General features: G+C 48.7%; 1 protein-coding gene across 3 annotated transcripts; it reads right to left on the bottom strand.

Moving 5' to 3' along the window:
- Positions 1 to 90: 90 nt before the first annotated feature.
- LOC122387508 (4-coumarate--CoA ligase-like) lies at positions 91 to 22,821 on the bottom strand. 3 transcript variants are annotated; one of them, XM_043377773.1, is made up of 9 exons: positions 22,585 to 22,821; positions 16,325 to 16,519; positions 14,166 to 14,373; positions 4,113 to 4,457; positions 3,774 to 3,922; positions 3,370 to 3,541; positions 3,066 to 3,241; positions 2,606 to 2,761; positions 91 to 2,393 (listed from the first exon to the last, which is right to left on the bottom strand). In XM_043377773.1, exons 2-9 carry the CDS (start codon positions 16,475 to 16,477, stop codon positions 2,079 to 2,081), a joined length of 1,674 nt encoding a protein of 557 aa, XP_043233708.1. In that variant the 5' UTR covers positions 16,478 to 16,519; positions 22,585 to 22,821; the 3' UTR covers positions 91 to 2,078. The 3 variants fall into 3 exon arrangements, with proteins under 3 accessions (XP_043233708.1, XP_043233709.1, XP_043233710.1); XM_043377774.1 differs by lacking the exon at positions 22,585 to 22,821 and adding an exon at positions 19,129 to 19,326; XM_043377775.1 differs by lacking the exon at positions 22,585 to 22,821 and adding an exon at positions 19,137 to 19,251.
- Between the last annotated feature and the right edge of the window lie 664 nt (positions 22,822 to 23,485).

Raw genomic sequence — 23,485 nt, 5'->3', positions numbered from 1 at the left:
CAGTGTGTGAAAAGAAGCCTCAGGTCTCCTTCAGCGAACTGAGCGAAGTGACGGTGCGATACCTCAGCGACCGACGAGTCACGACACACGTGTTTTGAAAAGCTTTATTGAAACTATGTGGAGCCTTCAATGCGGCACATATGTAGCAGCACTACTCTACACACATGATATCTGCTCATCTCAGTACACAATTATACACCATGTTACCACAGAACTGTGTAACACCCAAATGATCTAAGGGAAGAACACGATAAACCAGAAAACGGGGTCAAATAGAGTGCAGAAAATGCCACCCAACCAAGGAAAGTATATGATCCGCAAATACTTTGCCGAGAAGCAATAAGTTCCACGATTTTCTCGCAGCCTTTTTAACAATTCGACGGATTTTGAACACAGATATCAGGACACGATTGACAAGAACACACTGTACCAGTTGTGGCGATCAGATGATTTACGAATCGATGTTCTCGTAATACAGCTTCGTAAGAAAAGTAGGAGCTAGAGAGAAAAAAAATGGTTACTCCGACATTTGAAAACAAATCCCGCTCGAACGCACTGTGTACAAAATATACAAGATATTAACAAAAACCGGCACCCGAAGTCCAGTCTTCGAAACCATCTTGCCACAAACCCAGCACACACGAGACAGACATACAGCGTAAACGGCATCCATAGCTGAGCCAGCACACACAAAACTCGCTGACCATGGCACACTTCGAAGCCACGCGGCTCATCCAACCTTGCATTGAAAACTGCATTGCGCTGGTGGTCGCCCGGCCGCGTCAGCCGGCGATCGCACCAAATACATACCACCCCTCCTCTCGCACCGGACTGTATAGCCCGACCTTTGTTCGCGAGACGCCACCCATGGCTAGCTAAATAAGAACGAACACTGCCGGAATATTGCTACAAAATTGGATGGATTATGCGTCCTGCAATGATTATCTTCCCATGATTCATGCATGAAACAACGATATTAAGCCTAGAGCCCTCGGTAGCTAGTTACAAAACCTGATTCGTAATGAAAATAAGAAAGGAACGTACCCAAATGCAACAAGATTGCATGCATGCAAACGTTTCCTAATTGCATAAATCCATTTGACCGCTAAGCTCTGTACACAAATGAAGCTACTCCAGGGAATAGTGAATACGACACATCTTCGAATGAGTTGCCATTGGTCAGCAAAATGTAGGTCACTCAGTTCAAGATGCATTCGCTGGCTCAGTCGGGATGAAAACCACACATAAACCGGCACCTTCACACACACACAATGTTAAGACAAAAGAAAGGGCTCCGTTCAGCCAACCTTTCCCGCCAATCCTACCAACTACAGGCTCACACAGTCGGTGGAGCAGCGGCGATCATCTAGGCCGATACGAAAATCACAGCTCTGCGCCTATCTCCATCAGTTGTGGCAAGATTTTAGTCAGTGAGCACCGAGCAATGAGCGCCCCGAATGAATTTAATCACTAGCTAGCGACCACCAAAAGGCGGCATCATTGGTTAGTAATCCAGTCTCAATGTGAGATGAGTCCGTAGCACTACCTAACCATCACCACCTAACGTTCTCACTAAAGTGCGGTGTCCTAACGTTCTCTCTACAGTGCAGTGTCTCTGAACTAGACGGTGATTTCTCCATCACACATATTGCCACCACGTGAGTGGCCTATCCCCTTTTAGGTCTGTAAAGACCCGCAGGTGGCTGGTATGTGAATACCCTGTCTCCTTTACACAGCTGTCATAAAGGACCCGCTTTTCTCTATTGCCAGCCCGAATCAGATCATGTCCTGGCCGACTTCTCCAGGTGACAGGAGGGAAGTGTGAGCGCCATCTACGACTGCCTTCCCAGCTGGCTGGTAGGGGGCACTGCGCCAGGTATCGCAAGCAGCGATCCACTCGGGTCCTCATACTGCCATCGGTAGCATCTCAAACTACGAGCTACGTGCAACAGTGCGGGTCAGCTGGCCCTCGGCTCCAGTTCATGTTGTGTCTCGCCTCTCCCTGCGGGCATCCCTCCTGTCCACACTGAAGTACGTTCCGGCTCTCCTGCCTCCCCACCCGTCTCCTCCGACCTCCCTCAGGCGGTGGTCTGGGCAGCGCTGGCCTCCTCCAGCTCCCGGATCGCCCGCTCGCGCAGGTCGCGGCGCATCGTCTTGCCGGAGGCGTTCTTGGGAATGGCGTCGATGATGTGCACGCCGCCGCGCAGCTGGTAGTAGGTGTTGACCTTGGCGTTGACGAAGTCAGCCAGCTCCTGCTCGGTGATGGCCGGGTCCGAGGTGACCACGTAGGCGCGCGGCAGCTCGCCGGCCTCCTCGTCCGGCACGCCGATCACGGCAGCGTCAGCGACACCCGCGTGCTTCCGCAGCATGTCCTCCAGCATAGCCGGCGCCACCTGCAGACGATCGGGGCAGGGTCAGGTCAGGTCTGGTCGGGTTGGGTTGGGTCATACGCGGTCACATGATTGGTGATTTGAAAGTTCGAAACGGGTTCAGCTAGACGAGTTTGACATAAACCGTGCTCATGAGCCTGAAAAAGGAAATCAGCCTTTGACAACTGTAGCAGCACATCAATGGTTCCTGTATCACAGCAGGTTGGCAGTCTGACCTGGAATCCCTTGTACTTGATGAGCTCCTTGACGCGGTCTACGATGAAGAGGAAGCCGTCCTTGTCGCAATAGCCGACGTCGCCAGTGTGCAGCCATCCGTCCTGATCGATGGTTGCCGCCGTCGCCTCGGGGTTCTTGTAGTAGCCGGGCATCACCTGGGCAATGACGAGGGTGACAGTCAACTACGTTATCGTGCAGGATATGCAGTTTGAACTCCGATTAGTGAGAAAGCTACTGACCTTATTCGAAGAACTCGGAACGCAGACCTCTCCACTGCCTCTTCCCGGTGAGGTCTTCGAACGCAACCTGGCCACTGTCTTTGCACCTGACGTTCACCAACACGACTCAAGAACACGGTAAACTACTCCACTAAGAACGAATATCTCCCGAAATCTTCCCTCGAAGGGCCATCTCTCGCCCATACATAGTTAGAGCACACCATTCCTATTCCCTCCATACCTGAGGTCCGCGGACGCAGATCTCGCCGCTCTCGCCAAGGTCGAGGACCCGGCCGTCGTCCACGGCGATCACCTTGAGCTCGGTGTTGGGCAGCAGCACACCACACGAGCCGTACCGAGAGCCCTTGGAGATCGAGCTGAAGCTCACCACTGGCGAGGACTCGGTCATTCCGTAACCTGGCAACGGTGCGGCAAAAGTGAGTACGAGCAACCTTTGGAACGCTATCACAGCCAATGCCACGAGCTATACCAACATTTTGCAATCACAACTCGCACGAGTATGACACTGTGCGCTGCTCTCTCACCTTCAATGAAGGTGGCTGTGTCGATTTTCTGCAGCACGCGCTGGATGAGCGCCGGACCGAGCGGCGCCGCGCCGCAGAAGATCACTTTGAGCGAGGAGAGCGTCTCGGGGGTGACGGTCGGGCTGTTGGCCAGGAAGGTGACCAGTGGAGGCACCAGGTGCAGCGCCGTCGGCTGTCGGACAGATGCGGGGCGGGGTCAGAAAGGTCAGCGGATTAGAAGAAATCATGTCACCTATAAATATACGCGACATGGCAAAGGCCATAGGTTTAGGCGAAAGCAGAAATGATCGACACAACTCCATCGTGAAACCATTCTCATACGCGCGAAACTAAAGAGCAGCTTAAAATCCCAATACCTCTTTCATTGGTAAAGTGGCATCAGACATTATTTTCCATTATCTCACCCTGTACTTGGTTAGGGCGTTGACGAACATCTCTGGCTCGAAGCGGGGCAGCAGTGTGGTCGATGCCCCGGTTAGTAGCGACTTGAAGACGTACAGGAACATACCGAACGTGTGGAATGTGGGCAGCACGCCCAGGAACCGCTCCTCGCCTGCGGGTGAAAGTGGAAGAGAACGAGTCGGTGAGTGTAAAACGACGGTAGCATGTATCCAAGCATGACGCATTGCTACACTACACCACTCTAAATTTGGTATCAACATCGTACCCTGAAGGGCCCTGATAGACGAATGGTCACTGGATTGCGCTATATAAAAGGTAAAGCCTAGGTAAAGTGACCGCACCTGGCACCTCCCAGGCGAAGTCCTCAGACGTGGCCTGCAGCAGGTTCGATCCCAGGCAGTAGTTGGTCTGGATGACGCCCTTCGGCAGGCCCGTGGTGCCGCTGGAGAATAGCAGCAGCACCGGGTCCTTCTTCATGTCGATGTCGACCGTGGGTGTCTGCTCGCGGCCCTGTCGCAGCAGCTCCTCGAAGCTGGAGACGCCCTCCGGAGCGCTGTCCTGGCCGGTGACGATCACCTCGCGCACGGTCGGCACCCTGGCGGCGGCGGCGCGAACCGTGGGGAGGAGCAGAGGGTGCGCCACCACTGCCCGAGCGTCCGAGATCTCCAGCTGGCGCACGATATCGTCTGTGGGCAGAGACGGACGGAGAGAGGGTCAGTGAACGAGCTCAGAGACGGACCGAGAACAGGGGTCTGTGAGCGAGCTCTGAGACGGACGGAGAACGAGAGAGAGGTCAGTAAAGGAACTTTGAAACGGTCGGGGGAGGGGGGAGGTCAGCATGAACGAGACGGACGGCGATAGCATTGAACGGGAGGGGCGCAAGAGGTAGACGACGGGGTCGAAAAGACGGACGAAGGGGAAAAGGAACAGTAAATGAGATTCTTAGCTAGCTCAGAACGATACCGTCCACAGGCAGAGACGGACGGAGGATGGGGGTCAGCTAATTACTGCTAAAAGGTCTGGTATCGGGTTATAGTAAACGAGCAATCCGGTTGGCTCGTAATTTCGTCTACAGGGACGTGTGGGAGAGGTCACCACGTATGTAGTTGAAGTGTTCGGATGTGATCGGTATTCGGCATAAACGGATGTCGCTCAATCATGAAGATATAAAACTTTATCGGAATTCACTGGGATTGTATTGCGTATGCCAGTCCAAATATTTCGGCCAATATTGTTTGGCCTTGGTCACTGGACAACTACAATAAACCTATAAGTATAGCTCACATACCAGCGATAATTCTAAAAAAATCTAAATTAAATTCACAGACAAAAAATTCAAATCCCCGCGCGCTATCAACCATGTAGGAGATTCCAAGTTAAGAATATCTAGATACACTCACTATTTCCTATCAAAGTATGCTGTAAATTCAACTATAAAATACATACAAACACACAGACAAGAAGTTATACACAGAACATATTCGGCGTCATTAGTTTTTAATTCAGTCCACTCATACTACAGTGATGAGAGGAACGAATATCATCTTGCGTTTTTTAGAGGCAAATCCCAAATTGGGCTCAGTGCGAATTTTCCAACATCTCTGTTCATATCTGGATCCTTCTCTTTTATTTCGATGGCCTCGCGCACTGTCCTCTTCCTCCAATCACTGACATAGGCTACTGTTCTTGCCTCCAAAGGGCGCATCTGACCAGTGACCAAGGCCAAACAATATTGGCCGAAACATTTGGACTTGCATACGCAATACAATCCCAGTGAATTCCGATAAAATTTTATATCTACAAACATAAACCTGGGAAAAATATGACTCTAAATCGCTCAATCATGTCTGGGAGTCCGAAGCACTGTTTATTTACTGCTTATTAAATCAAAATATGACCTGCAATAGAAGACAGATACCTGTATTATTTTTGCCACCCCTATTTCTGTTCGGTGCGAGCGACTTTAGCGAGTGTCATTTGAGCGAACGTCATTTGAGCGAACCATTTTCAGCGAATGGCAATTCAGCGATTATCAAGTTCATCGATTATCAAATATAGCGATTATCAATTTTAGCGAAAGCTATGTTTCAGCGACATATATTTCGTCGACTACAATTTGAGCGACTGTCAGTACAGCGAAACATTTCATCGTCCTGTAACGGTGGATTTTTTTTTCTTTTGCGAGCGTATGCGTACGAATGTTTCCGGAAATTCTCATGGTTATCCGGTACTGGATGGCGGATGTCGCGCGTTCAAAGGTCAGGCATTGAGCTCCAATTTTAATGCTACATTTGTCAAAAATTCCAACGGTTCAATTTCACCCCCCCCCCCCTAACCCACCCTGCTCTATGTCAAAAATGGTGACCAAACGTTTGTTCAGAGATCAATATTGCTTGTGCTTTTTTCGCGAAATTGCCCCGCTTGAAGTTGGATCAGTTCCCCATGTTATAAAATTTGTTCTTGCCCCAAGCGCCGTACGAATTTCCAGATATTTGGGTGAGGTCCCTGAAACATAGACTGGATTCCCCTGTGCCATCTCTCTATAGTTTGTTATTGGTCCTTGGCATTCCTTCCGTCGCCCTATCTCTCACGTTCCACATTTTCAATTCAAATTTTGCCCGCCTCCTTCCCCTCCCATGCACCCCTTGTTGGTCATCCGATGTACATGTTTCTTCAAAATTCAAATGATACGTAAAGAGGTGCAATAATTTCCGAAAAGTAGCAAATGATTGACTTTCGTCGCGTTCGGTCATTCGCTGTAACTGCATCGCTCAACTGGTCTCCCACTGACCACCATATGTTCGCTCAATCTGGTTTCGCTGATTCTGGTCCTCGCTAAAGTTGATAATCGCTGTGATTGAATTCGCCGACTTGACAATCGTTGAAAAAGCCAATCGCTTAAATTGATAATCGCTGAAAATGTTTCGCTCAAATGTCGTTCGCTGAAATGACGTTCGCTCAGGTGTCACAGAACCATTTCTGTTTCATACGGTTTAGGCTGTGGATTTGAGAAATATAGAAATATAGTACGCGGGTGCTTAAGCGGATTGCTAATCCATTCTTGAAATTAAATTGCATTGCTAATTATACATATAGTTAGAAGCCAACATGCAGGTAGATATTAGTTAGTCAGTAGCCCGGATTACCGTGGATACTAATCTGCCTCCCCTTCATAGTGTCGGTAAGTGGTGACCTCAAGTCCCAATTAGCATGCTTGGAGAAGTTGATTGCGCTAACAATGCGGCATCGCTTGCCTTTCAGTTCCTTTTCTGATGAACGGAGTTACTAGTCACGCCACTAATTGCAGGCATAGTGTCGTTAATATTGACACATCGCTCGAGCAGAGCACTAAAAAGTAGGTCAGTTCCTAATGTCATGGCTTGTAGGCTTTATCATGAGAGTGCTGTGTGGGTGAATTAATCAGGTTGTTTGTTTATCAGGGCTATAGGTCGAATAAAACAGCTATATATATTTCAATGCGCAGTTCCTCAGCTCGGGTAATCGGTATCGGGATTGTTGTGATAAGTGCTCAATAAGGCGAGGGCTGCGCAATTAGTTATCTTTATTGCAACGATCATGAGCAAGATCGTTGATGATCATTGATGAGATAATCTGATTAGCACAGTCACCCCTCGAATTTAAGACGTGTCAAGCTCATAATAGGCATGCAGAAACCACCAGACTTATGGTCTACCTTTAATGTCCCGCTGCCTGCACGATATTAAAGTCGGGAGACTGGACCATATAGTTCGGTTGTTCACGCCGGAGTAGGCTCTACAAAAGCAGTTCCTAGGCAGGCGAGCAGGTTCAATCGTTCTATGCTCCTGACGCGTCATTCAGTACGTCCAGCCGGTACGTGAGTCACTCATGTCATGGACAAAACAAAGTAATGATTTGCTGGAACGCACGTTAAAGCCATAAACCGTATACGGTGTGTCCAATGATTTATTCGGTTATTGAAAACAAATTGAATAATAAAATGACTCAAAATATTTAAACAACACTTAAAATGAGTGCTATAAGAAATGTAAAAAGACATGACCGACGTACCGTAAAAAGTTGCGACGTACCGTTTATCATGCTCGCTGCACGACGCACGTCCTATCTTATCAAAAGCTCATTGTCATGTCGGGCGGTGCCTGACGTCACAAAGCTGAGTTCCCCGTGTGACGTCATACCTCCGCCCTCCCTCCTTTTCAGCGCAGATTGGGCGCGGGTTCGGTCCACCAAAACTGACCGCGTGTGGCACCACGCTCAATCAAAGTCCTCGCGATGAGTCGACCGCAGCAGCCGATAGCAGCGGCGCCACAACCATCGAGTACAGACGCCCCGGATGGCAGATAGAGGTCGATCAACTCAGCGGGGGATCCTCGAGAAAGCCGTCATTGATGGAGCACTGAGGAAACGGGGCTTACTTGTGCGGAAATTTCCTATCTCTTTACATGTATGCACTTTTCTGGTCCATATCGACTTCCCCGACCGCCATACGAGAGGTGCTTACCCGACAAAAAGAGAACGGGCTTATATTCAGCCAATAATCGTGGAAAATAAATTTAAAGGTTTTGATGCGTTAAATAATTCCTAACGATTCACTCCAACTTTAAGTAAAGCAGGAGTTTGGGAAGCTAAGGGGCGTTCATTCAAACGAATGATTCGGTGTGTATTTCATATGGCAAGCAAATGTGAGCCAGTGGTGAGGGCGCGTTATAAGTGGACCAGATACAAAGAGCACGTCCCCGTGATTGTGTATCACCCATTGGCAAACGATGCACCGAGCAAAGTATAGCCGTCAGTTACGCAACAAATGCACCCTTTCAAACAGATGTGGACTGATAGTGGCGATATCAGCGTGGCACTGTTCATGACTACTTATAACGATAGATTGGACACACCTCCGCGTTACAAAACGTCAAACGATAACCTTTGACGTTTTGTAACAGAACGTAAAAAGACAAATGATAACTTCGAAAACTATTCTTAAACATTTTAAAGGAAACCACGCAATAGCACGGCACACACCTCTGGCGTATGCCTTGTATTGTCAAAAGTATCGAAAAGAAAATAGAATGGTAAGTGTAGGCTATAAATTATGCGCCGCCGGCTGCTCTCCATTCCGAAGTTATGAAGTGCAAACTCAAACAAACTTGTCATTTGACTTGTATAAGACATTATACATATAGGTAAATTAGCTTTTACAAAATCGCATGAGTGACAGCGACCTGCTCTATCGGCAAAACCGTGACCTTGTGGTGACCTATCTTAAGGGGTTTATCACAACATTGCCCTATCTAGGGCCAGTAACTGCGCAATAGCATCGCTCTAATAACCCAAACATATTGCAATTGGTATACGTCAACCCCGTTCTCATCGCATCTCTGTCATAAATACACACAAGTTCTACGAAAACTGAGGCAAGAGCACGTGTTGGGGCCCCATGCCCTGGTGGACTTTGACCCTGTCCGGCTGGCCGCCACGCCAGCGATGCTTCACTTGTCACCCAGGGTACGGGGCGCCGCCCTCTGGGGCCGGAGCAGCGGGAGCCGCCGCCCGGTCCGCAGTCTCACACTGCCAGTAAACCGGGTCAGTCCGCGACGGCGCATTGATAAGACGTCGGGACGGGCTGTGGCGCCGGCCCTGGGTCGCGTCACGTGGGCCCGCACGCGACAGTCGCCTTTGGTCGGATTGGAGAGCGTCGAGAAAAACACGCTTCCTATCCGTCCGATCGCGGAGAGAGGGAGGGAGAGAGAGAGAGAGCCGACCGGGCTCACGGCCGGCAAAGCTCGGCGGAGAAAGCCGGACCGGAGCTAGCTCGGTGAGCCGGCAAACGCGGCCCACGAGGGCGGCCTGCCAACGTCCACAGCGGCCGCACGAGCCGTGGACACTCGCTGCGTCAGCTATCGGCGGAGGCCGCCAGGGACTGACTGCCAGCGCGAGCTCGAGCTCCCCGCGACCCGAGCTTCCTCTCCTCTCATCTCTCCGTCCACCTCTCTCCAAATTGCCCAGAACTGCGTCACAGACGTACGGAAATAACTCACCGAGTCATCCGCAGCCAAACGATTCCGCTACAGGAGCAAAAAACTATGATTGTCGGAGGCCGGCGACGAAAGAAGAAATCAAATTAAAACGTCGTGCGCTACGTGAGGCTCGTGGCTGAGTTTTTTTGTTGAGCCACAAAAAGTATTCCCGACACCACCGGGCTGCGGACAGGTGTCCCCACTCGAGGGGAGGGGCAGGAGGGGAGGAATTCCGAGAATTCGAGTCGAGGTCATCCCAGCGCTCTTCGCGCATCCTGTGACATTCATTCAAAGGTCGAGAGAGCTACTATAGAACATTGTATGCTAGCTGTAAGACGACTGTGATATTTCCTTTCCGGTATAGCTCATACCTTATCGCAGTGATAGGTCAGGTGACGACTTTATTGCTACGGTTTTTAGGGTAGGTTTGTGACATCGGGTTAGGTGACATCTCGAGAGATGTATATTGCATATATGTGCTGAAAAAACGGGCATGACTTGAACCTTCCATATTTCTGCTGTAATGATTACCTACTATAGAATGATGTTTATGTTACAGGCAATGTGTGGAATCAGGCATTCTATAGAATGCCTAGGCATTCTATAGAATGCCTGACCGACCAGGCATTCTATAGAATCCCTAGGTATTCTATAGAATGCCTGACCCACCAGGGATTCTATAGAATCCCTAGGCATTCTAAAGAATGCCTGATTTTCAGGCATTCTATAGAATGCCTAGGAAATACACGAATCTTTCCAACATATAAGTGTATGTTGTATAAGATTATGAGCACAGACCGACATGTAACATTATTATTTTCTGCCAGGCTACCTTGCGTTCAGCTATTTATGTTCATTCAGTCAAATGTTCATTCAGTCAAATTTTCCGGTCAGGTATTCAATCTGACCTTATTAGGTCAAATTGTATCAGGATTTCATTCTGAGAGTACAGAGTATTTATCTTAACGCTAGAAAGACGATGGTGGTAATGTCAATATCGGAAACGCCTTTGGTAAAAAAAAATTACACAGAAAAATTGACAAATCGTCCATTTTTGGAGGTGTTTGCCTTCTAAGGAATTGATTTAAGGTCAAACTGGAGAAAACGGCTACGAGCCAAAAATGGACAAAAATTGGGCTGACCTAAAAAATGGCTTAGCTATTTGTTTTAGAAATGGCACCCTTTCGAACATTGCCAAAGAAGAACTGAAGTAAAATTTCATAATTTTGAGTCTTTGACGACCTTTCGAATACCGCATGGCCCAGAAGTCAAGCTGGAAGGAGAGATGGAACAACACCTAATCCGGCTCTTGTTACGGCCGGGCCACCGCCCAGACGTGGAATAATGAACCATTTATTCAGGTTATTCCCTGACATTACGGTGTAGGTTGAGCTGTCCATGTATGTATATTGAGAGTCGTTACACGAAGTGCTTATGACGACATAAAATGTGACCTTTGGTGTATTTTTCACCATTCGCAATCACTTTCGATTCAAGCCTACGGTCCACCCTCCCAGCCAACACTCTTCTAATGCAGCTTAACGTATCTGTAGCAGCATAATCCTCCGAGGGTAACCGTTTAAGCGACTGGTTGGCCTGTGACTCTCCCGCGTGCCTTGCGCCGTGGCTCTCCCGTGCCAACGGAATTGGATCAGCTGCTGCTTTCGGCGCACCATTTGGTGGTCGGCATAGCCCAATACCTCCCTCGCTTCCTCTCAGCTCATTGCCCTGAAATGGTGTGAGGTGACGACCGGCCTAGGCCAACAATGAAAATTAGGTAAACAAATAGCATTACTGCCACTGACCCCTAATTTTCGAAGTGTGTTTCGGACAATCAAAATACTTAGGCATTCTATAGAATGCCTGGGAGCTTAAGCCAGGCATTCTATAGAATGCCTAAGCAGTCAGGGATTCTATAGAATACCTAGGGATTCTATAGAATGCCTGGTCGGTCAGGCATTCTATAGAATGCCTAGGCATTCTATAGAATGCCTGATTTCACACATTGCCTGTAACATTTATACCAAAAAGATATCTAACAGACTACAATAATGATCGAATATTGAAAATCTCCTTCAATTTGCTTAGCGCAACAAGAACAATTTTATTTTTAGACCGCATCTTCAGGTTACGAAAGATAATCAAGAAACGTCCAGCGTGACTTAATTGCTTAAGCTTATTTATGAGCCCATCATCGTTTCTGTGACGCCGTACAGACTGAATTGATGTCTCACATCAATCACCATCGCCCTGTGCATCCACAGCCATCGACTCACGGCATGGTGGCCTGTAACTGCGACATATCCACACGACGCCCGCCAGCGGCCAACTGCAGACGATCCGTTTACAACCCTTCGGCCGGTCACCAAACATATCGGCGAGCCGGGGCACGCCCCTCGCTCCCATCCGGTCACCGTCTGCCTGTCACGTGTGCCGCCGCACGGCCCGCGCGTCATCGAGACGTCCCCCCGGACCAGACGCGGGCTAATCGGGCTGTGCAGCCGTCTGGAACCCGTCCGCTGACACGCCCTGACCCAGCAATGTCGCGGCGCCGCCGACTGGGGCAAAGTCCACAGTACAAAGTCCAAAGTTCAAAGTCCTGGGGCCCCAGAGAGGGTACCGTCGTTTCCGTGTTGTCAGGCGGGAGCAGTTGATTCCTTCCTAATGGGTTCATCGATTGCTTAATGAAGTCGTTTTTAGAAAGTGTGCAGGTTATAAGCGGCAAATTTGAAGAAATGTAGTGCAGCCGCGTCTTTAGGGGGGGGGGGGGCGTCAGCCACGTAATAAGGATGATTGGCGTACGAGATTATGCATCCTAATTGCGTTTCACGTGGAAATAAGCGCGGACATTTTATACGGGAGGGTGCTAAGATTAGAGATAGCAATCCCTTTCCACTCCGTCGACACTCAATACCAGAATCCACTCAAGCTCATTAGAGACCGCATTCCAAGGCAATCACAGCCGCCAGTCTAGGTAAATTTCCGCGGCTCTATATGATCAGACCAGAATACACATTACACTCCTCTCCGTATACATAACGAGCTTCTGCTGACGAACTACGAAGTCACTGGATTTGTATTTAACTTAGCCTGCCTGCAACGTAACGTACAGCCCTCAGCAGACTGCGTGGTAGGTATTCTTTTTTTCGGCAAAACCGGTAATAACTCAAAGACTATGTGATCTGTCGGTCGGAATTCATTGCAAATAGAGGCACCATGCTCCACTGCTTCGATTGGGTCTATCACTAAACAAAGTATATGCTTTGTGTGGCAACAAAATGCAACAGTTTGTTTTGGGGGCAAATATGAACTTTTGGGTTTTGTTGCCAAACTGGATGGAAAATGAATACGATGGTAATGCCCATCTAAGGTGCGGAGTCTCGCGCGTCTTGCTGTTACGATTTCCGAGTGACCGATAGCATAGTATCCGCGATATTCTCGGTTTTGTCGAAAAGAGAATACCTACCACGCAGTTTGCAGAGGGCTGTACATACCGCGTGGTTTCACGCAAAGTTCATAGGAGCAAAAGGCATGTTTATTGTTTAAATCAAACATTGTTATCGATTTCGATAAAATGTGCAAGTTATAGGTAGGTATTTTGATGGGTCGAAGCTGTGATTACATTGGTTTAACTGCTTAAAAAAAAAACGGACAGCCCATTGGGTAACGAGAAATTACGGTAACAGCAGTGCAACCTTGATAGTGTTTTCCATAGCTATTTTATAAACATATTCCTTAATCATTTTTGGGACAGTAAAAACACATCGTTACTAATGTGGAAAAGCAATTAATACAAAAAAAAAACATTTAGACTGCATGAGAGGACGGCATTTTGCTGAATCACGGACGTTATCATTACGTCCCAGCTCACTACAGTCACGAGCACAATGTGCACCACAGAGGCGCGGCCCGGTTGACCCCTCTCGTGTGATTGTTGTCCGTGCATCAACGGACGATTTGTGACGTCGCGGGTCGAGCCCCCAGCACGGCCTCTATAGGTGCACGCCGAGGACAAGCAAACCGTGCAGCCACTACGGGACGCGGGGCGGAAGGTTCTGTTTGCAAACCGATCCGCGACCTTGTTTGGGATGTGCAGTCTGGTGCAGCGACAGACGCGGAAAAACGGCACAGAAAGGCGCCGATAATAACATAGGAAGTTGCTGCAGTTGCATATGTTAGGACAGCAGGGTATTTTTGAAACAGAGCAGAATACACTGAATAACGGAAAACATTGTAGAACAGCAAATGTGGATATTCACTCTACTATTTCATCAATAAGTTGACAAGTCGAACTGCTTCTTCCCGATCAATATTTGAGTGACTCATCGTCAAACATGATTCAAGTATATATGGAGCTAATATATAGTGAAGCGGCCTCACCTTCCGTGTAGAGCGGGTTCAGAGTGGTGGTCGTGATGCCTCTGGCGGCACATCCGTGCACCGTGACGGGCATCTCGACACAGTTGGGCAGGCAGGCGGCCACCACATCGCCGTGTTTGTAGCCACGCTTGTCCAGCGCGTCAGAGAACCGCAGCACGTTACGGTACGTCTCGTTATAGGTGAGGGATTTCTCGGTCACTCCGCACACCTGGGAACGATGGCAAATATTTCGTGTTATTGAAGTAGACAAAAGACGACGGATAAAAATCTCAAGACGCTGCTGTTGTTCGATTCCCCATTGCTTTTGATAGTGTAATAGAAAATGGCAATTGAACCGAGTGATAAATAATGAGAACTAGACAGATTGTACGAATACGAGAAATCTGGCTTATTGGATGCAGGAGGTAGCACTGGGTCATGTAAGTGTAAAGGTCAGCACAGCCAGTGCCGTGCTCCGGCTACCCAGAAATCCGACACCGCCCGAGCCGTCACATTCCCAGAGCTCAGAGGGCGGGTCTGGGACAGCTCGACCAAAGTCTGGCCGGAGAACGCCTCGACAAGCGACGATGACTGGTCAGAAGCCAGATCTACGACTGTCGGTACACACCGAGACGACACCGGTGCACACTTGAACTTAAAACAGACTGGCGGCGCCTCGGGCGGTACTCGATGGGTGCGAAACCGACCCGAGATGACACTACAAAACGGGTGGCTATTCTTGGAATGTGCCGCACTGACCATTGAACGAGCGACCACACTGTGGGTGGTAAAAGCATGATAATGTGTTTTGTGTAATGTGTATTGTGTATCCTATGTTTGATGTGTTAAACTGTGTTGTCAAACAAAAGTCAAATAAGTTTGCTTCGAATCGATGGTTTTATCATTCATCGAAACGGTTGCCGGTCGGACAATTCCGAGCCGTAAAAAAATGAAGACATTTGAATCAAGGTAAGTCGTACTTGATGCTAAGCGTAAGCGATTTTAAATTAATTATTGGCCAATATTTACCGTGCGTGTTTCACCGTTGACTTGACTGTGTGATAGTACGTGTACATTGGTACAATATAGGGTTATATTATGGTCGTTCCCCTCTCCACGGAAATTTCCGCTTTGCTATATTGTAATACATACTTCATGTCAGCTCAATCTATAAGGACAACACGCATCCTGAGTCAATTGAGTTTCGGCCAGGCAGAATCCAGGCAAAATTTTGGCTGCGTCTTGGCAAAATCATACTAAGCTCAGTCAGAATAATATCTGTATCTACCCATAGTATCTTTCCATCTCTGTAAATTTCCAATACGTTTCGGTAAAATGCTGCGTCACTCTCTATCGTCACTTTGGTTTATGCTGTCAGGTTTAACGTTTGTGTACATAAAGGAAATATAAATGGTCGAGAGACAGATCGAAGGGCAGGCTCTGGTAAATCCACGTCATATCTGCCGACCTCTGCAGCTTAAGACCATGTCGCAGCAGCCTAAAAAGTTGTGTTGTCGTGGTCAGATCTACGGCTGCATTTCAAGAATACGATGTTATTGTAAGGCTTCTTTGACCGTTGTAAGCTGCCAATCCGAAGCAAAGCTTTTTTGTGTGTTGATGACGCTTATCCTTTTTACATTTAGTATGACGATATCGTTTTGTTTCATAAACATTGACAAGATAGCATAATCACGCAGGTTTGTCCTATAGAACAGCAGGGGACAGCATAGCAAAAAACCCTGCTCGTATCTGGCAATTATTCATATCTGTTCTTTTTATCGCATAACTTGCACGGATTGCATGTTTTGCCATTTTGTATTGACTGTATGATTAGCCAGTTAGTGCGAGGGGTTGATGATTAGTATAGGCGCGGGAGCCGGGGGGGCAGTGGGGGCAGCTTGCCCCCAACTCTGGGGCCGTAGGGACGGTGCCCCTACAACTTGGAGAAGGAATACCACACTTTTTTGCAAATGTTTTCTACGTTGTTGAAAAAGCCAAGGGATGAAAAATAAGTGGTCTAAGCCGGTGAGAAAACTAGATTTGGGGGTACCCTAGGTTGATCTCTATTATGGTGTGCCCCCCAGTCTGAAAGTAGTTCCCGCGCCCCTGATGATTAGTTACCAAACATGACAATGAATACACGGAGCTCATTTCTCCCACCGGGTGCAGTGTGTACTCACATAGGCGGTGCGATTCTCCCAGCGGTGGCGGCGGCCCCAGATCATCTCGAAGATGGGCCGATCAGCCAGCGGGATGTCCTCGGCGTGGGAGCGGAACACGCCCTGGCGGACACTGGCCGTGCTCAAACGGCGGCACAGCGAGAGAGACCGCATCGTGGTAGTTCGTGCAGGGGTCTCACTGCAGGATGTCAATCACTGAAACAGGGCAGAAGAGCAGGTTAGGACTGGGGATTGAGCCAGAGTGACGCATTCGGAGTGTTTCGTTGAAATAAAGCATGGTGGCAACTATGTGAATAATCAATAAAGCAGTCGAAAACAAGTGTCATTTCTCCTAAGATTATCAATGGGATTTTCATTGAAGACCAAGTCTACACAAAATCTTAGCTTACGGCATGTTGTGATGAAACTAACGCACACACTACACAGTATGCGCTCATTTCAAACGTGCGTATCAGAGAAAATACAAAAGCATTTTGGCACCCGCAAACGAAACGAACATGATACGATAAAACGTTGAAAGCCGTAAGGCACTTCCTCGCCCAGCGGCGGAATCAAATAAACGGGAGGGTAGACTGTGCCGCAATGCTTAGAGAGCGCCTGATGGGTATGGTGTGCCGCAATGCATTGACGGATAGGTAGGCTGTGCCGCAATGCACAGGGAACAGGTCGTGTGTTACGACATTTCCACATGTAGCTTGCTTGGATCGAATGCATGACCGATAGCACACCGGAATACTATGAGTGCTTTTATGAAGAAAGGTTAGCAAACCCCTAAATAATGAATGTTTATCATACATTTGTTCATTTTTCAGGGTAAATATTGCTATGATAATTCATGGGCTGAATAGCATTGCTCAGTCTCGTCGAATCGTTTCTGAAGTGGGTTGTGAAACAAGTGCGCTAATGATATTATTGATAACACGTAGCTGATTAGGTATTATGCTAACGTCATTTTAGCTATTCGTTGGCATAAGTAAACACGACCATCGAACTCGTTTCGCAACACTACTTTCCACAATACTTAAACGACTTAACAGTTCGCCTTGAGCTCGACACTTTGACATTAACCAGCTGAATGTGTGTGCTACCGCAGGAAGGCAGTAATTGAGGCCACAGGCAGGGGAGCCTGCATGTCATCGATCACCACAGCTGTGGCGAGGGACGAGGCCCGACCTGAACTAGCAGACGGCTCCCGGAACTCGGCCACATGACATGTTTATCTACGCGGAGGTAGATAAAGAAAATTTCGTTGTTCAGGTTTGATCCAAGTCCTTTAATTAGGTAGGTACACCTGTAGCAAGTAATGCCATAAACGAAATGCAAATATTGTTTATTTATATGAAATGTAAGTGAAAAAGCATGTGAAATTTATTTTTAGCTTTGTATTCGATAGAATAAAATGTTAAATTTTCCCACCGGATGGCGGCATGGCCTCAAATGGCTTGGTTCTTAGCAGTATCGCGAATCACAACACGGAACGAAAACAGTGTCCCACGTGGGTTCAGATTTGGTTAGCCGCCCGTCCTTGTGGAAATTCCCAGCCAGTCTGGCGGCGCGGGTTCGTCGGTCGTTTCGGCTGACCTTTGTATGAATGACGCCAATGGGCTACGATGCCAGTGTGAGGCGCGTGGGGAGGGGGAGAGAGGAGAGAGAGAGAGAGAGAGAGAGAGAGAGAGAGAGAGAGAGAGAGAGAGAGAGAGAGAGAGAGAGACGCCGGATTTTAAATAGGACACACGAACCACGGCGTCGGCTAGAATTGACAGCGGAACTTTGGTGGCGTATTTCGGATCAGTGGCATCATAAGACGTTTAAAAATAGCAACTGCACTGCTTACGGAATAATTTTGCAAAGGCGCCTATGTCTTGATTTATTGTTCAATGTCCAAGCTTGATATATTGATCCAAAATCATCATTATTGATTGATACTTATCAGTCAACACAAAATTGCCGGCTAGAGTTTTTGTAGCTTATTTTCACCAACGAGTTTTGCCAGCAACGCGAAAAACTATCCGCTTATTTGAGAAAAAAATAAGCCGAACAAAGTGATATTTTTTAATAAGCGATTCCATTCTGGCGTGACTGGTGAAACTCATGTTCGACTTTCAATGACAGAAATAGCCGTAGCCGGTGGTTTTTGTCCCGGTAAGGCCGCAGATCTCTTAATTATCTACAAAACGACGATTAAGCTTTATACGTATGAAGTTACGCATGCCTTTTAATAGAAATCCGAGTGTAAACAGCATTTTGTACGGGTCAGGACGACTCTGAATTCGTTCGTCCGTAATAATGTGCATTGGTGCGGTAGAACGGGGAAGTGCGACTGGGCAGATAATCCATCAAATCGGATCGGAAGGCTTCCAAGGACAATTTCAAAAGCTCTATGAATGGTGAGGTGTTATCCAGTCATCGCTTCCTTCAATGGATTAACATTGGACACAGCATATACATATAGCGATGATTTGCACATAGGCATTATGACACATACTCTACACTCGTTTATATATTTTTACATTTTAAAGCGAAGGCGATCACCAAAAGCTGGTTTTGAATAATTTTAATTCCCTTGATAAAACAAGTCATACTGTTTGGGGGTTCCACTTGTTTCCCTTAACCACTTTCTTTGCTTATTGCTTGCAATATTCATAGATGGATGACACTTGTAGCACATTCAGCTGCAAACAATGTGCGGTCAGGAATTTATGCATCTAGTGAAATGAAATGCATTTCTAAATCAATTGCATCGAATGCCGAATACTTATTACTAACGAGTAACGCAGCACCTTCGCCACCCGTTGGCGGCTTACCTTCTCACCCTAACCGGTTGAATATCGATCAGTCTGCCGCCGTTTGCAACTGTGTCGTGGCCCTGAGCGGCAGCGACAGTCGGGTCCACGTGGCACGTCCACTGTCGGTCGCGCACTGCGCCCCGCCGCTGCGCAGGCGCCGGCGCCCGCCGCGTGCTGTCACTAGGCGAGACGCCCGGGCGCCGTCTCACGCGCTCCGGGGCACAGATAATCCCCCGGCTGACATGCGTGTTTTCGACGGAACCGGACGCTGAGCGGCGGGGTTCCAGCCCGGGGACGGCCCGGGGTGACCCTTTGTGGGTGTCACAATCGAGGAGCCGTTGAGCTCGGCGTGGTGAGGGAGGGGAGAGTTGAGAGACCACAGGGTCAAACAGCTGACAGGTCAGCGCGCAAACAACCCCAAACCACGGGACGATCCTAAATCAGGCCAGCTCGAACGCACAGAAAAAACTTTTTTGTTGGATTCAATTTTAACCTACAGATATTTACTACTGGCCACTGGGTAACGTGAGTGTGACCATCCTTTTCATCAGAGCCTTGTTCTCCGCTGCCGCCCCGCGCGAGCGCCGTTCAAGCCCAGCTGTCTGCACGGTTGGGCTCCCCGACCCAAACGACGCCGAGTAGACGGTTCAAGGCCAAACGATGCTTAGCTATGCATGCAGACGCTGTCTGCGGGCCTATTCGCATTCGTACCGGCCCTTAACCGCGATTGGGGTTTCCAGGAAAGGCAATCATCTCACCACGACAGGCCTCGGCGAATGTAGTTATCCTGACGCTATCCCGTTAGTTATCCCCGCACCGCCACTTCATCCACCTCACATCACACCCACCGTAACCGTCGGTCTCCGTCGGCACCGACGCGGTGACGTCACTCTCCCGTCGTCCCCGATCTGGCACACTGGCGCACGGTGGCCTTGGCAACCGGAGGTGCGTAGGGTGCGCGGCGCAGCCGAGCGAGCGCGTGCTATTGGCGGCCGGCCGCCCGGTCCGCGGAGTGCGGATCAATGCATGGTCGGACCGCGGACCCGTCTTCTGCGACGAAATGCGTACAAGGACAGCGGGAAGGAGAGAGGGAGGAAAGGAGGAAAAACGGCAAGGGGGCGAAAAAGAAAGACAGAAGGGACAGGGAAGGAAACAAAAACAAGGGGAACTACGCAAAATGGTGGAGTAACGTTTCAGCCTTTTGGGCTTGAAAGAGAAGACAGATAAAGACACTCCTTTTTTATACTGATTACTGAAACCCGTACCTAAAGCCAAGTGTTGGTAGATAAGTCTTTGCTGTTTATGTTTATGTTTATGTTTATTCACCAGAACACCAACAGGCATCGTGCCCAATAATACTGCACCAGTCACCCTTGCGCAGAAACAACTCAATCATTCGCTAATAATAATTGTATTCAGCTGAATCGATTGTCCGCTGTCATTCACGGGAGTTAAAAACAAGGTTAAAAAGTTAAAAGCAAGTTAGGTTTCCACGAAAATTTATTTTAGGATGGAAAGGAGAACTGCTGCTGTTGCTACCAATATTTTGATACGGCGTCAGTATGCAAGGTAAGTAAAGTAAAACAGCTAAGGCGTAAATCAAATCACCAGCACGTCTGGGCCTGGTTCAACGGACACCTTGTCCTTGGATGTAGTAAAATGCACACGTCAGCTGATTCCCGGATAATGCGTGGTGCACCGCACTCATGTAACATAAAGTCCCCTGCCTGTGGCCATGGTCCCACGTGACTAACGCATACTGCCCCCTCACCCCCCCCCCCCCCGTCACCGCTGCAGTGGGCTGACGAAACCGGCCCCTGCAGAGCGGCCTTTGCAGACACGCAGACGCACATGCGGCCTGCAGACTGCCCGCTGCACAGTGGCGGATGGCGACAGAAACTTCCAGATCGGCTATTGGAAACGTACTCATTGTAATATTTTTTCATTTATGTTATGCCTAATAATTTGGTTGCCGGTGCTTGAAAACAAAATATATTGAACACCTCAATTTCACAACTGGTGATCAGTGAAGATAACTGAGTTTTGAGACAATTTTAATCGTCACCGCGCCGCTCCCTCGATACGCCTATGGAAGAGTGCACGTGAACAGTACGTGCGTGCACGCACATCCGCCTGGCAACACTGTCCGATCCACGTGATCGATGCGAGTCCTCGCCAAATTGGCGCCTGCAAAAATGGTCCACCGTCCCACGAGTGGAAAGATTCGGTGCAGTCGCCGAGAACGACGAGAGGTTGCGCCGGCAGGGGCGAAATGCCAGATTAAATGACATTTCAAGATGTTGATAGCAGCACGGCCTCAAAACGGGACAGCTCGCTTTCGAGTGGATGATCATCGCACAACGTGAGCTAGGCCGCTACGGAGCATTGAAGTTGGAACATCGGTCATTAGCAATAATATAGGTACACGAGAACCAACGTCGTTGGGTCAACGAGTGCGGAGAAAACAAGAACGAACAGCGACATGTGCCTGCCTACCACTCCGTTTAGTTAAACGACTAGATTAAACTAGAAACGTTTTGCATGTAATATGCCTAATATGCTAATTAAAATGGCACATATAACTGGAATGTACATACTTGTTTAGTTCACCTTTCCGTTGGCAATGGAAGACTCATTATACCATATATGTGGCATCTATTCTCTATATACAGAGATCGTATTGAGGCATCCTGTTCGGATCAAAGGTCGAAGTTCATCCCCGCACGAGGCGCCGGGCAACCGGCAACCCAGCCGCGCCGTAACTGCGCATTATTCCCTGTATACCTATGCGCAAAGATACATTTGTCAGTGACTGCATGGTCTGTCGCTCCCCGGAACTCTATATATGGCCTTGCCCGGAACGAAGTCGCATCCGGCTGTTGCACCAACAATATAACATTTTCCAAGTGATTCATGATTGAACAGTGCATGCAGTTCTGATAAAATCCAAAGGCCATGGGAAAGTAAAGATACAAATGCAAACACTTCATGGTTTTAATGGGTTTCTTGAGTGGTGTCTTATGTCTACATGTATGCCATTTACCTGTATACAGATCCAGAGATGATCCGTGTCAAGATCAATTACGGGCAAGTCGCAGCAAAAGCGATACCCCAACACCGTAAAGGGTCAATCAACTCATGTACGAATAGCATGTTATAAAGGCAACATTTTGGTTTCTAGATTGCAAAAGTTTTACAAGCACAGACACTGATGCCGTCTCATTTCAAAATAGACGGACACTGGACACAAAAAAAGCATTAGTATTAAATTTATTTCGTCAAGTGATTCGCTTCTCTTCTCCAGTCATTACCAAGCATTATTTGCAATCAGCAATTAAAAGGGGTTTGCGTGTTGAAATCACGTCGTGAGGTACGAATTTTACTTTGTGTTCATAACTGATAACAATTTTATCTGTATTCACACCGTGTCTGCGGCACAAGACCGGGTCGGCCGTGCCCCGGCATCTGACATACCTGTCTGTGTGGCGGAGCCGGGGGACGGTCGGGAGCGGCCGGTTTTCCAGGCTCGGAGCGGAGCGCGCTGAGCCTCACCTTCCGGTCCGGACAGCGGTCGGTTCCCGAGTGCGCCGGCCGGTGGAGCCCCACCGCAGACCCGCGAGACGGACGGTGTGCGCTGCGGTGGGCGGGTCGCAGTCGGCGAGAGGCGCCGAGACGCGGGGCGCGCGCGCACGCTTCTTGACCCCCCTCGGTGGTAAGGGGGGCGTTTGACGTCACACCTCCGATTGGCGGCGGGTCGGGGGCCCGGCGCCGGCCGGCCGGACGAGGGGCTCGCCCCCCAAGGTCACTCGTGCCGGCCGACGATCGGGCGAGTTGTACCGCCGCCAACTGGAGGACGCAAAACAACAAACGCCACCTGACGCGGGATGTTCCCGTGTGCATTCCTATCGGTGTGCGGCGTATTCGGGCCATCAAAAGCCACGTCATGGGCTGCAACCGAAGTTACAAGGAAAATAGCATAAGAAGATAACACATCTCTTCCCTTTCAAAGATCTCCCTACTTCTGAAGGTGACCTTGGCCGTCCCTTGGTTGACCTGATCTCGACCTATAAAACATCGTCCCGCTTTGGACGAGAATGCATAGGGATGCTAATTTATAATGACACATAAAATGTGTCACAAATATCCATTCAATAGATCGCTAAGCGATTGTCTTTTGTGACCTGACCTGACCCTGACCTTCAACTATGTATAGGTATGCCTCAACCTGTCCCGGGGCAGGAGGACATTTAACGCCCTCTCTCCATATCTGCAAATTTTAAACATGATACATTGTTTCAGCGCAAACAAGTTTAAACCCAGCTCATGCAACGACAGGTCACCGTGTTAGGTATACCTATAATAGTAGGGGAGAGCG

This window comes from Amphibalanus amphitrite, unplaced genomic scaffold (genome assembly GCF_019059575.1).
Source record: "Amphibalanus amphitrite isolate SeventyFive unplaced genomic scaffold, NRLGWU_Aamphi_draft 000288F_arrow, whole genome shotgun sequence".
NCBI classification, from domain to species: Eukaryota; Metazoa; Arthropoda; class Thecostraca; order Balanomorpha; family Balanidae; genus Amphibalanus; species Amphibalanus amphitrite.
This window is presented reverse-complemented; position numbering and strand designations above follow the sequence as displayed.